Genomic DNA, 14,814 nt, shown 5'->3' on the forward strand with positions numbered 1-14,814 from the left:
CTATGAAGTCACTCCTCAGCCTTTGATGCTCCAGGGAAAACAGCCCCAGCCTATTCAGCCTCTCCCTATAGTCAAATCCTCCAAACCTGGCAACATCTTTGAAAATCTTTTCTGAACCCTTTCAAGTTTCACAACATCCTTCCAAAAGGAAGGAGACCAGTATTGCATGCAATATTCCAAAAGTGGCTGAACCAATGTCCTGTACAACTGCTACATGATCTCCCAACACCTATACTCAATACTCTGACCAATAAAGGAATGCATACCAAAAGCCTTCTTCACTATCCTAACTACCTCTGACTACACTTTCAAGGAGCTATGAACCTGCACTCCAAGATCTCTTTGTTCAGCAACACTCCCTAGGACCTTACCATTAAGTGTATAAGTCCTGCTACGTTTTGTTTTCCCAAAACGCAGCACCTCATATTTATCTGAATTAAACTCTATCTGCCACTCCTCAGCCCACTGTCCCATCTGATCAAGATCCCATTGTAATCTGAAGTAACCTTCTTCGTTGTCCACAACATCTCCAATTTTGGTGTCATCTGCAAATTTACTAACTATACCTCCATTGTTCACATCCAAATCATTTATATAAAACGACAAAAAGTAGTGGACCCACACCGATCCTGGTCAAGAAGGATGGTGTGCTGCCCTTTGTGCAGCTGCTCACCTGTCAGAAGATCCTAATTCCTAATGCTCCAAGTGGCCAAATGACCATGTCCAAACCACTGGAATGCCATTGGAGGATGCTCTGGATTTGCTATGCTGGAACCCTGATCAAAGGGTCTTCCCCTTGACTTGACTAACTGCTGAAAATTATATTAGCGTAATTGTTGATATAAGAATTACAGAGGGTTTGTCACGGAGAGATTTAACAAGTTCACTTGTGTATCTTACCAAACTTGCCTTATTAAATTACCTACCACCCCCTCCTAAACATTCACCACTGTTCACGTATCACCTTTTCTGCTAAACTCCTCTGTCTGTCCACTCCAGCAAATTCTTACAGTCAGAATGAGTCAAGGCCAAAGGGTTCTTGAGGGATGCAAGACCCCTTGACCACAGACAGAACAAACAGACAGTGTGCTTGAGATGAAGGCAGTATGGGGATGCTGATTTGCAATGAAAACAGATATCACAATGCGTATAACCAAAATTAATTCACAAATTGTGATGCAAAATGAAAAATAGGCCCCAAAGAGAACACAACATTAAAACAAAATGACAGGAAGCCATGCAACATGAGAAGAGGACTATCCAGATAACTCAAATTTTGCAAAACTTGATTTTATTGATTGCCAGCAGTTTGAGTCAATATCGAATCTCAAGCATTAAGGTTTACTAAACAAAAAAGGAACTCCAACACACTGTTATACACATCTTTTGACAGAGTTCCAGTGCAGTATGTTGCATATTTGGGTGTGATTGAAAGGTGGCAGAAAAGAAACTTGACTATAGCCTTTAAGCACTCCATAAGGGTTCAATCTCCATCGAGTGCCAGAGAACAAGATTCTGTATTTTAGTGTCCTGCTAAACAAAACTATGATTTTTATAATGTTATTCATACAAAACATAGGTCAGATATTATCTGAATACAGTATAGCCTTTGGTCTCCCTTTTACTTAAAGAGTGTTTGATCTAGAGATAGATAAGAATGGTCTCAACTAAGCTACAGAGATAGTTTTGGCAGTGCTGAAGATGCAAAAATGTAGCGAGGATGTGATTCAGTTTTGTAAATTAAGGGCATCAATTATAAAGAAGTGGATAAATTGCATTGTTTTTAATAAACTTGACTGGGGGATGCAGACCTCCCTGGCTGAACCAGCATTTATTGCCCATCCCCAAATATTGTTGAAGTGGTGAGGTGAGCTGCAATCTTTAATTGCTACAGTCATTTGGTATAGGTACATTCACAATGTTGTTAGGGAGTTCTCGGGTTACGACCCAGAAAAACAAAAGGAATGACATTATACTTCCAAGTCACGATGGTGAATGGCTAAGAAGGAACTTGCAAGCATTTCCTTATATCAGCTGCCTTTGTCCTGCTAGACAGTAGTGCTTGTAAGTTTGGAACATGCTGTTTAAGTAGGCTTGGTGAATAGCAGTAGTGCATCCTGTAGATAGCGCATACTACTATGTTGGTAGTGAAAAGGTGTGGTTGCTGTGCCAATCATCTAGTCTGTCAAGGTTGCTTGCCTTGGGTGATATCAAGCTTCTTGAGTGCTGTTGGAGTTGTGCTCATCCAGGCAAATGGGGAGTATTCCGACAAACTCCTTACTTGTGCCTTGTAGATGGTGGACAGGCTTTCGAGAGTCAGGAGACAAGTAACTTGCTGTAGGATTCTTAGCACTGACCTGCTCCTATAGCCACAGTATTGGTTATTGCTTAGAAACAGGTATCAGCCATTTAAAATTAAGCATAGTTAGATGAATGATTCTTTTTCACAGAGTGGCCAATCATTGGTGAAGACTGGTTCCTTGAAAGCCTTCATGAAGGTTGGATAATGTGATCTTGTGGTTTTCCAAAAGTACAACAAAATACAGCTAAGATTGTGGGTAACAAGCAAAATTGTTTCCTGACACTTGCTTATTGCTTTTGAAGGGTCAGAGAACAGTTAGACACAAAAATTTCATTAACTACCTACAGATTGTATTTCCCTCCCAAATGGATACAACACAAAGTGTTCAGCTTACAAGGATATTCAAGTATGAAGTAGGATGAGCACTTTTTCTCATCCAGAGTATAGAACAATTAACTTACACTGTTAGTCACTAGCTATCAGTACAATAGAGAACTGGCTCATGGACAGGCAACAGTGAGTGGGGATAAGGAGGTTCTTTTTCAGATTGGTGACCCTTGACTAGTGGGGTCCTGCATAGTTCAGTGCTAGAACAACAACTGCTTACAATATGCATTAATAATTTGGAGAAAGGAAGTGAATATATTGTCATCAAACCTGCAAATGACAAAAAAAGTCAGTAGAAAGTCAGGTTGTGACAGAGGTACAGTTGATAAAGTGTGGCGCTGGAGAAAGCATAGTAGGTGAGGCATCATCTGAAGAGCAAGAAAGTCGACATTTCAGGCTTAACCCTTCATCAGAACTGATTTAACAAATTTGGAATGATCCTTTAGAGCCTTGGACAGAGTTGAGTGGGGGGGTAAGGTCTGGGTGCAAGTCTTGCCTCTTATGGCAGCAGGAACCAGGTGTAGAGAGAGGAATGGTGGAGAGTGTGTACCTAATGAGGGAGTCACAGAGGGAGCAGTCCCTATAGAATGCAGGTAGGGCTAGGGAGGCAAATATATTTTTAGTGGAGAAAGTGAGGGCTGCAGATGCTGGAGATCAGAGCTGAAAATGTGTTGCTGGAAAAGTGCAGCAGGTCAGGCAGCATCCAGGGAACAGGAGAATCGACGTTTCGGGCATAAGCCCTTCTTATGCCCGAAACGTCGATTCTCCTGTTCCTTGGCTGCTGCCTGACCTGCTGCGCTTTTCCAGCAACACATTTTCAAATATATTTTTAGTGGTGAGATCTGACTATAGGTGGCAAAAATGGCAGAGGATGATACGCTGAATTTGGAGATTAGTGGTGGAATGTGAGGACCAGGGGGATTCTATCCTTGTTGCAGTTGGGGGATGGGGTTCGAGAGCAGAGGTGCAAGAAATGGAGGATGTGTGATTGAGGGCACTGTTAATAACATGGGAGAGGAGGTTATGGTCCTGGAAGTAGGCGGACATCTGGAATGTCCTGGAGTGGAAGTGCTCACCCTGGGAGCAGATAGAGTGGAGGCGGAGGAATTGGGAGCTAGGGATTATGTTTTTACAGGATAAGGCAGGGGGTGTAGTCAAGGCAGCTGTGGCAGTCAGTGGGTTTGAAGTAAATGTCAATTGTTAAGTCAGTCGCCGGAGATGGAGGGGTTCAGGAAGGGGAGGGAGGCGTCGGGGATGATCCTGGTGAATTTGATGTCAGGGTGGAAGTGTTGGTGTTGTGGATGAACTGTTCAAGCTCCTCGTGGGAGCATGAGGTGCACCGATACAGTCATTGATGTAGCAGAGGAAAAAAAGTGGAGGATAGTGCCAGTGTAGCTGTGAAAGAGGAACTGTTCCATGTATCCAAAGAGGCAAGCATAACTGGGACCCATGCAAGTATCCACAGCCACCCGTCTGGTTGTGGAAAGCAGGAGGATTGAAAGAAGGATGAGGACCAGTTTCGTCAATCAGAATGCACTGCTGCTATTCACCAAGCCTACTTAAACAGCATGTTACAAACCTACAACCACCACTGCCCAGCAGGACAAAGGCAGCTGATACAGGGGAATGACACTGCTTGCAAGTTCTTTCTAAGCCATTCACCATTGGAGGGGGACTGGGTGGGTCGGCAGGAGAGGAAGAAACAGAGGGCTTTGAGGCCTTTTTCATGGGGGATATGGGCTTAGAGGGACTGGCTGTTCTTCATAAAAATGAGGTATAAGGCGCCAAGTCATGGAAGAAGTGGAGGGCGTGGGTGGTGTCCAAATATATGTGGGAAGTTCCTGGATGAAAGGGGACTGGACAGAGTCGAGATAAGTTGAGAAGAGTTCAGTAGGATGTGAGCAGGCGCAGACAATTGGTTGACCAGGGGAATCAGATTTGTGGATTTTGGGTAAGAGATGTGTGGGATTGGGAAACTAGGAGATTGGAGGCTGAGGATGGGAGATCACCTGAGGTGATGATTTTGTGGATGGTCTTGGAGATGATGGTTTGGTGTTGAGAGAAAGGAGCGAGAGAGAAAGCAGGAAATTATAGACCAGTTAGTCTGACCTCAGTGGTGGGAAAGATGCTGGAGTCAATTGTAAAGGATGAAACTATGACACAGTTGGATAGCAAGGTTAAGTCAGAGTCAGCATGGATTTATGAAGGGGAAATCATGCTTGACTAATCTTCTATGGTATCAGCAATAACATTAGCAAATTTGCTGATGATACAAAGCTGGGTGGCAGGGTGAAACGTGAGGAGGTTGTTAGGAGATTACAGGGTGACCTGGACAGATTAGGTGAGTGAACAGATGTATGGCAGATGCAGTTTAATGTGGATAAATGTATGGTTATCCACTTTGGCGGCAAGAACAAGAAAGCAGATTACTACCTAAATGGAGTCAAGTTAGGTAAAGGGGCAGTACAAAGAGATCTGGGTGTTCTTGTACACCAGTCAATGAAGGTAAGCATACAGGTACAGAAGGTAGTGAAGAAAGCTAGGTAGCAAGAACAGGAAGGCAGACTACTACCTCAATGGAATCAATTTATGTAAAGGGGCAGTACAGAGAGATCTGGGTGTTCTTGTACACCAGTCAATGAAGATAAGCATACAGGCACAGAAGGTAGTGAAGAAAGCTAATAGCATGTAGCCTTCATAACAAGAGGGATTGAGTATAGAAGAAAAGAGGTTCTTCTACAGCTGTACAGGGCCCTGGTGAGACCGCACCTGGAATATTGTGTGTAGTGTGTAGTTCTGGTCTCCAAATTTGAGGAAAGACATTCTGGCTATTGAGGGAGTGCAGCGTAGGTTCACGAGGTCAATTCCTGGAATGGCAGGACTATCTTATGTTGAAAGATTGGAGTGACTGGGCTTGTATACCCTTGAGTTTAGAAGACTGAGGGGGGATCTGATTGAGACGTATAAGATTATTAAAGGATTGTATGCTCTGGAGGCAGGAAACATGATTCCGCCGATGGGTGAGTCCTGAACCAGAGGACACAGTTTAAACATAAGGGGTAGGCCATTTAGGACAGAGATGAGGAGAAACTTCTTCACCCAGAGAGAGGTGGATGTGTGGAATGCTCTGCCCCAGAAGGCAGTGGAGGCCCAGTCTCTGGATTCGTTTAAGAAAGAGTTGGATAGAGCTCTCAAGGATAGTGGAATCCAGGGTTATGGAGATAAGGCAGGAACAAGATACTGATTGAGGATGATCAGCCATGATCATAATGAATGGTGGTGCAGGCTCGAAAGGCAGAATGGCCTACTCCTGCACCTATTGTCTATTGAGGGGTGAGGTCACGGTTAAAGTGCGGTAGGATGTAGTGTCGGTGAGTTGGCATCTGCCCTCAGCGATGTATAGGTTGGTGCGCCATACAATCACCGCACTTCACTTCTCAGTAGGTTTGATGGGGAGGTTGGGGTTAGAGCGGAGGGAGTGGAGGGCTGCGCGTTGCAAGGATGGGAAGCTGAAGTGAGTGAGATGGGTGAAGAGATTGAGGCAGTTAATGTTGTGACAGCAGTTGAAGATGTAGAGGTCAAGGGGAGTAAGAGGCCAGCACAGGGTGTTCAAGAAGATGAAATTTGTTGGAGGTGGGAGAAGACATCTTCGGAAGGTGGATGTGAGTCACGATTGAGAAAGGAAACACAGAGACCAAGGCAATGGAAGAAAAGTTCAACATCGTGACGCATATGAAATTCGTTGATGTGGGCATACAGTGTAATGAGGGTGTCTTCAGTAAGGGGGAGGATGGTGAATACCCAGCAGCTTGCAGCTGGGGCCAAGTGTTGATCTGGAGTTGGGAGTGGGGGTGGCTGGGAGTGGTCATGTGATCAGCGATATCAGCAATCACATGATTGAAAGGTTAAATCCGAAAAGGTGGACTTCCTTGCTCCTTAGATGCTGCCTGATTGCGGTGCTTTTTTCCAGCACACTTGATCAACTCTGACTTCTCCAGCATCTGCAATCCTCACTATCTCCAAGCTACAGAGATATAAACAAACAGATTAATGAGAGGATGTTTTCCCTCATGGGACAGCCTAGGACTGGAGGGCATAGTCTAAAATTAAAGGGATGTCAACTTAAAATTGAAATAAGGAGGAATTTCTTCAAGAGGGTTAAAAGAGTCTTGCCACAGAGAGCTGCGGGTATTGAATCTTTGTGTATATTTAAGGTTGAGAAAGATAAATAAATTCTTGATCAGTAGGGAAATCGAGGTTTATGGGGAAAGGGCAGGGAAGTGAACGTGAGAAATGTTGGATCTGCCACGATCCTATTGAATGTCAGACCAAGTTAATGCGGCCAAGTGGTCTACTTCTAATGGTCTTACCTATTCCCAAGACTCCACCGTCAGAACAATTAGTTACAGTCTCAGCTGGAGGTGGTTTTGGATAGAGGCATCTATAACAAGGGCCACCGTTGTAGTTATATACTGTGAGCTGAAAAGTTAACAAAATAAAAAGGTTACCACCTAAAAACCCTCAGTGTCAAAAACAAACAACAATTATGATGAGTACTTTAATGGCAGCACGGTTGCAGTGTGGTTAGCATTGCTGCCCCACAGCACCAGGCACCTGGATTTGATCCCAGCTTTGGGCAACTATCTCTGTGGAGTTTGCATGCTCTCCCAGTTTCTGTATTGGTTTTCTCTGGGTGCTCCAATTTCTTGCACAGTCCAAAGATGAGCAGGTTAGGTGGATTGGCCATGCTAAAGATTGCGACATAGTGTCCAGGGATATGTAGGTTAGGTGGACTGGCCAGAATAAAAAAAAAACAAGGTTATGGGTGGGTGGTGGGTGCGCACTTTGGAGGGTCAGTGCAGATTTCATGGGCCTATTGGCCACTTTCTGCACTGTTGGAATTCTATGGTTTAACCACAAAGCCAACTATTTCCCAACTACATTCTAATTTACCTCATCTTTCCTCTTACTCCTTTCATTGTGACATGTAATCATCAAATTAATCCTTCCTCTCAGTTTCTCTCAAAAAGAGACCAATATACTTTAGCAGTTTTGTATAAGAACAAGACAAGTAGGAGTAGAAGATAATCAGCCCTTCAAACCCATTCCATAATTCAATGGAATAATGGCTGCCTCTATTCGACTTTCTCATTCATTCCCCATATTATCTGATCTCTGAATCAGTAAACATCTGTCCAATAGCCTTTAATATATTAATGATTGAGGCTCCATTATATTTGTGGGTAGGGAATTCTTAAGATTCAAAACTGTAAAGAAATTTCAAATTATTCAAATGTTTATCCTACCATGCAATGAGCCATTTCAATCACATTGAATGGGTCTGGCATCACATACGTACCACAGTGGGTAAAGATGGAAGACTTCATTGCCTGAAGGACATTGATAAATCTGATGGGTTGCAATTTAGCCATTACAGAGACTAGTACTATATTTCAGCTTCCAGATGCCATGGTGGGACTTGAACCTGTCCATTTCAGAAATCCTAGTATCTATCATGCAAGCTACTTAAAAGGTTTGTATTTGACGTCAGTGAAGCAGGAAAAGATTTCCTCAGATGAAACTCAAATTCCTTTGTTGACTGGTTTTACTCAAGCAGATACATGAGAAAGAATATGAACCTGGGATCTCTAGATTACTAGTCTACAGTGTACAAAACATTATAACATGGCCACCCATTTGTCTCCTGTTCAATCTAGATCAATAACACTTTAAATGTAAACATCTGTGAAATAAAAGTTTTAAGTATTTGTTATTATTTCTTTACCTGTCCCTCCATCCTTAGAGCACTAGCTGATACCAGTGGCTTCCCATTCAGAACACAAGCGTCATTGACAAGAAACCGTGTAGGGACATTGTCAGAGCAATCCACTACAATGTCATATTTGAAGAAATTAGTTAAGAATAATCTAAATAATCAAAAATACTTTAATCCTCATCACAAAAACCACCATTAAAAAAGGATATTGTTGAATAAGTTGCCTTGCATTCTTGTAGCTCAACTGAAAATGATATGGTATGCATTCAACATTTGAATTTAGCCTGTGGACAAGAAATAATAATTCAAAATTAATACATTGATTTAAAAAAATACTTGTTTGTCTGATACCCTTCTAAATGGTTAGATGCCTGCACATCTGTCAATGAAGTAAGATGACAAGGTGGTTATGGGTAAAATGGTACAAGTTAACATGCACAATTGATCTTAGTGACCAGTGAGAAACCCATGAAAGACTGTTGCTTCTCCAGGTCATCAGAAGGGACAGAATTATTTTTAAAACTTTTGCAATGCCCTATACAGAGCAACGGAGCGCATCATATTCTGCAAGTGGAAGGCCAATAAAAACTGAAAAACATGTTTGAAGAACTGTGATGTCTACTGCGCAATCCTTTTACCTCTTGTAGTTTTGAATATAATTCAAACTGATGGAATGCAACTCTCCTTTATCAGTTGATTAACAGTCCAAAGGGAAATCTGTTTTAGTAGTTTCACATTCTGCATAGGTTAAACACAGGAAACTTTAAATGATTTAACGTTAGTTGCCATAAAACAGTCAATCCTTTCAAGGATGTGACCTGAAAGAAGCTTACAAAATCATGAGGGGCATGGATAGGATAAATATACAAAGTCTCTTCCCTGGGGTGGGAGAGTCCAGAACTAGAGGGCACAGGTTTAGGGTGAGAGGGGAAAAAATATAAAAGAGACCTCAGGGGCAACTTTATCACACAGAGGGTGGTATGTGTATGGAATGAGTTGCCAAAGGAAGTGGTGGAGGGGAGTACAATTGCAACATTTAATACGCATCTGGATGGGTATATGAATAGGAAGAGTTTGGAGGGATATGGGCCGGGTGCTGGCAGGTGGGATAGATTGGGGTGGGATATCCATAGACAAGTTGGACCGAAGGGTTTATTTCCGTGCTGTACATCCCTATGATTCTATGATGTACATGGTCAATGTAAGAAAAGCAAAGGAGTTGGAAGTTGCACGTTGCACTTTAATGCATATGACAGGGTTACTCTCGAGGGACCTTTACTTCATGAAAATAATTAAAAGCTGACTGTACATTAATGGCTGCAATATACCTAACATGAAAATTCAGGGAGATTAGAAAATGCAACAGGTTTAAGGCAGAGTTGGCCGAAAACAGCCCCAAAAAAAAAACAAAATGAGCATCTGCTACCTGAAACTGCAACATCATAAAGAAGCGAATGAACACTTCCAATTAAAACTTTAATAATAATGGGCAAGTTGGCAATGCATAAATTGAAACATTGGGTAATTTGGTCAAGTTAAAGGAAAGAAGTAGTCACACGCTTATCAGGAGGACATCCAATGGAATATCTTAACTGCATTAAAACAGGGCAAGATAGTGCTCAAAAGGATGTCAATCAAGCATTTACCAGCAAGATTTACACACAAATAATGACTACCTGTGCACAGCACTAGAGGGTGGCTAATAACTATGGAACCCTAATCTAACAACTAGTCATTTGAAAGGAGAATGTGGAGTTCTAAATCAGCACCAAAACTGGAAAAAAAAGCTAAATTATGTATCTCATCATGATATTCTACTTGGAAATAATTTATACAAACTTACTAACCTAGTCAGCAAAAAGATGTCTTGAACAGATGATATCTTAAAATTAATGCACAATTTATACTCTGTTAATTACTATTAATCTATTGGACTTGTAGCACTCAGAAATTTTAATGAATTCTAATTACATTTTTAAGCAGTTGTTCATTCTGAAGTTATAACAACATTAACCTTTCATAATTTGTAAAATAATCTTGAAATAAGATTTTGTTTCTCTAACAGTACAGATAAAACATGCTCTGAATGAACAGTTAATGAACCCAAGCTTGTTAAGACTGGATTCTTAGCATTTATGCTAATGTAATTAGGAGATCAATAATTTATCAATAGGGAAACTATAACCATACAGCACAGAAAAAAAACTATTTGGTTTATCATGATTGTGATGACTTTTTGACAGTTATTGAATCAATCCCACTTCTCTGCTCTTTCCCCATTGACTTGTGATTGAACAATTCTAGAATTGTTTGCAACAATCAGACAGCTTTCAAAACTTTAAAGTACATATTGTCCAGGATCAATGGCACATTTTAAGAACATTAAGGCCTGCTGCAGTGTTCCAATGAGGCTCAGCACAAGGTGAAAAAAATACATCGCACTTTCTGCTTGAGGACTCTACAGCCTTCAGACTGAATATCAAGTTAAATTTTAGGGCCTGAACATCATATGTCCTTTAGCTGCACCCACACCCACACTCCAGGGCTTGTCATCACATGGACTGCTCTCAGCACAGCCAACCCATTTTCGCCGAATTCTGGTCTCCAATATCAGCTTATCAGACCATAAGAAATAAGAGCAGAAATTAGGCCACTCAGCCCATCAAGTCTACTCTGCCATTCAATCATGGCTTATAAGTTTCTCAACCCCATTCTCCCCGAAACTCTTGATACTCAAAAACCTATCTATCTCAGTCTTAAATATACTCAATGACCTGGCCTCCACAGCCTTCGATGGCAATGACTGCAATAGATTCACCACTCTCCAGCTGAAGAAGTTTCTCCTTATGTTCTAAAAGGTTTTCCCTTTACTCTGAGGCTATGCCCTTGGGTCCTAGTCTCCCTTACCAATGTAAACATCTTCTCAACATCTACTCTATCCAGACCACTCAGCGTTCTATGTTTCAAGTAGATTCGCTCCCCTCCACACAGCAACTGTGTGGTTTTTGAAATTAAGTTGATGTAATTTTACTAAAAGTGTCTTATTGGAACAGCATATTGTTGTAGATTACAAGGCGAGGCGAGCTTTTCTGGGTGTTTGGTTTAATTAATAGAGGGGTTAAACCCCATGTTGTAACATAATTCTGATGAAGGGTCAACAGATCCGAAACACTGGCTCTGTTTCCTCTCCACAGATGCTAACAGAACTGTTGAGTTTCTCCAGCAATTAGCTTTGTTTCAGATTTCTAGCTTCTGGAGCTTTTGGTTCCTTTTTAACATTTTAAGAATATTGTATTGTCTGTAGTGTAATGCAAGGTCAAGTCACCATAATCCTAGAGGATGCAGGGACTAATGTAAATAAGTGAATGTTAAATCTCTCTGATACCTGGCAAACCATTTTAATAGCCTTCACATTGGAGTACCACAAGAGAAAGCACACAACTACCTCAGGACGTGTCAAAACACTTCTCAGCTAATGCAGTACTTTAGAAATATTCTCACCAAAATGTTGGAATGTGGGAAACGCATTTGCTCGTTTCCATACAGCAAGTTCTCACAAACAGCAATTAAATATAACTAGTAATTTGTTTGAAGGACAAATGTTGGCCAGAACACCAGAAACAGCTTCACTGAATAGTATCATGGGATCTTTTACAGCTAACCGAGTAGGCATTTGTAGCTTTCTAAGTGTCAATGACGGAATGACTAATTTAACTTTAACACTGCATAAACTGACTGCTACATTTGGCTACATAGCAGGGTGTTGCACTTCAAGAAAGTAACTTGTTAGCTGCAAAATATTTGATAATGCCCAAGGACGTAAGAAGTACCAAACAAATGCAAGTTTTTCCTTTTTTCAAACTCAGTCAATAAGTATTCGTTACATAACTATTTCATCTCCCCTCCAGGTGAGGATAAATTTAGCTAGCAGCTTAGCCAAAAAAATACACAAGATCTTAGATTCCATTTGTAATTTGTGTTGAATTAGCTGATCTCAATCAGGACTGCAGTAAACTGCAGCAAGGGATATCCGGTCAGCATGGACGAGTCGGACCAAAGGGTCTGTTTCCGTGCTGTACATCTCTGTGACTCTATAACCGAGTAGCAGATGGAGTTTAAGGTACAAAAATGTGAGGGGCTGCATTTTGGTAGTGCAAATTAGAGCAGGATTTATACACTTAATGATAGGGCCTCAGGGGTGTTGCCAAACAAAGAGACCTAGGGGTGCAGGTTCATAGTTCCTTGAAAGTGAAGCTGCAGGTAGACAGGGTGGTGAAGACAGCGTTTGGCACACTTGCCTCCATTGGTCAGTGCACTGAATATAGAAATTGGGATATCATGTTGCAGCTGTACAGGACTTTGAAGAAGCCACTTTTAGAATACTGTGTACGATTCTGGTTGCCCTTCTACAGCAAAGATGCTGTTAAGCTTGAGAGGGTGCAGTAAAGATTTACAAGAATGTTGTGCCGGGACTGCAAGGTTTGAATTAAAAGGAGAGGCAGAATATGCTGGGGCTTTTATCCCCTAGAGCGGAGGCTGAGGGGTGGCCTTAGAGGTTTATCAAAATCATGAGGAGCATGGATAAAATGAGTAGCCAAGTTCTTTTTCCGAGGGTGGGACAGACCAAGACTGGAGGACATAAGTTTGCGGTAAGGTGGGAAAGAGTTAAAGAAGGACCTGAGGGGTTAATTTTTACGCAGGCGATGCATTATGGAACAAGTTGCCAGAGGAGGAGGTGGGTATAATTAAAACATTTAAAATGCATCTGGATTGGTATTTGAAAGGAAGAGGTTAAAAGGGATATGTACCAAATGCTGGCAAATGGGACTAGGTCAGATTGGGATGTCTGGTTGGCGCTGATGAGTTTATTTGAACAGTCTGTTTCCACGCTGTATGACTATCACAAGATCCTAGGTATAAGAAAGAGAAGAAAAAAAACTGCTTCAATACATTTACAATCTATCACTTTTTCTGGATATGCAACCATCTCAGAGGAACAACAAAATCTGTAACATGTACAAGGCACAGCATAATTTACATGAACAATAGTTGATTTGGTGAGCTTCCAGAAGGTGACCTACAACCGTGCAACCCATATTCCATCAAGGAAACAATACCTTAAAATGGTTTAGTAAAGGGAGAAAACTGATGAGTAACAAATGTTACAGGTATGCTGTTGAAATCTGTCAACAATGGAAGCTGTACCCAAAAAGAAACCTTTTTTTTCAATTTAGAGTGATCAAAGAAAGTAAGAGACATAAACAAATATACTTACTGACTTATTCTGATTGCTGCAGACAATGCCTTTGGCACGCCTAACTTATCTTCTGTATGGAGAATCTGTCTCTGTAGGTTAGTAAGCTCCACATCATCATAATCAAGGAGTCCTAATCGACCTAAATTGACATTTGCACATTGTAATATCCTCTCCCCATCGCTCAGTTGCATTTAAATACATTACTGAACAGATTTTACTTATAGCAGATCCAATGTACAAAAGAGAAAGAAATTGACACAAAGCTAGTGGTGTCATTTTCAAATTGCTGGTGCCCCACAATATTTCAGGGTTTAAAAGAGGGCACTGCCAAGGTAACAATCAGAACTAACCGACAGTATCTTCAAAATTTTATGAATCCTGATGTTTCTCTACAGTTCATAGGAAGAGGGGTTCCAAACTACTAAGCAATTGCTTCTCTTTGAAGCAGCTCTGGAAAGTAAATGGGGCATAAAATTATCATTAATGATCCAAGTACTTTTCCATGGATAAACAAGGGCTCCGTCAGAAATGGACACGTTAATATTGTTGAAAAGTGTGGTGCTGGAAAAACAGCAGGCCAGGCAGCATCCGTGGAGCAGGAGAATCGACATTTTGGGCATTAGCCCTTCTTCAGGAATGAGGCTGGCGTGCCAAGCGGGCTGAGATAAAAAGATAGGGGGGAGGGAATTAAGGGCTCCGTCAGAAATGGACACGTTAATATTGTTGAAAAGTGTGGTGCTGGAAAAACAGCAGGCCAGGCAGCATCCGTGGAGCAGGAAAATCGACATTTTGGGCATTAGCCCTTCTTCAGGAATGAGGAGAAAGTGAGGTCTGCAGATGCTGGAGATCAGAGATGGAAATGTGTTGCTGGAAAAGCGCAGCAGATCAGGCAGCATCTAGGGAACAGGAGAATCGACGTTTCGGGCATTAGCCCTTCTTCAGGAATGGGGGAAGTTAATCCAGCAGGCTAAGATAAAAGGTAGGGAGGAGGGACTTGGGGGAGGGGCGTCGGAAATGTGATAGGTGGAAAGAGGTCAAGGTGAGGGTGATAGGTCAGACTGGGGTGGGGGCGGAGAGGTCGGGAAGAAGATC

The 14,814-nt window shown here is 41.8% G+C and overlaps 1 protein-coding gene across 3 annotated transcripts in view; it reads right to left on the minus strand.

Annotated features, from left to right (window-relative positions):
- mocs3 (molybdenum cofactor synthesis 3) overlaps positions 1 to 14,814 on the minus strand; it is a 73,022-nt gene that overhangs the window by 45,251 nt on the left and 12,957 nt on the right. For 2 of the 3 annotated variants that reach the window (XM_043695555.1, XM_043695553.1), the window contains exons 4-7: positions 13,741 to 13,861; positions 8,675 to 8,749; positions 8,475 to 8,592; positions 7,060 to 7,168 (exon numbers count right to left, since the gene is read on the minus strand). In XM_043695555.1, coding sequence (XP_043551490.1) covers positions 7,060 to 7,168; positions 8,475 to 8,592; positions 8,675 to 8,749; positions 13,741 to 13,861 — 423 coding nt within the window. Of the gene's footprint in view, positions 1 to 7,059; positions 7,169 to 8,474; positions 8,593 to 8,670; positions 8,750 to 13,740; positions 13,862 to 14,814 lie in introns of all 3 variants that reach the window. The other variant, XM_043695554.1, reaches the window with a different exon arrangement.

Source organism: Chiloscyllium plagiosum, chromosome 9 (assembly GCF_004010195.1).
Source record: "Chiloscyllium plagiosum isolate BGI_BamShark_2017 chromosome 9, ASM401019v2, whole genome shotgun sequence".
Taxonomy (NCBI): Eukaryota; Metazoa; Chordata; class Chondrichthyes; order Orectolobiformes; family Hemiscylliidae; genus Chiloscyllium; species Chiloscyllium plagiosum.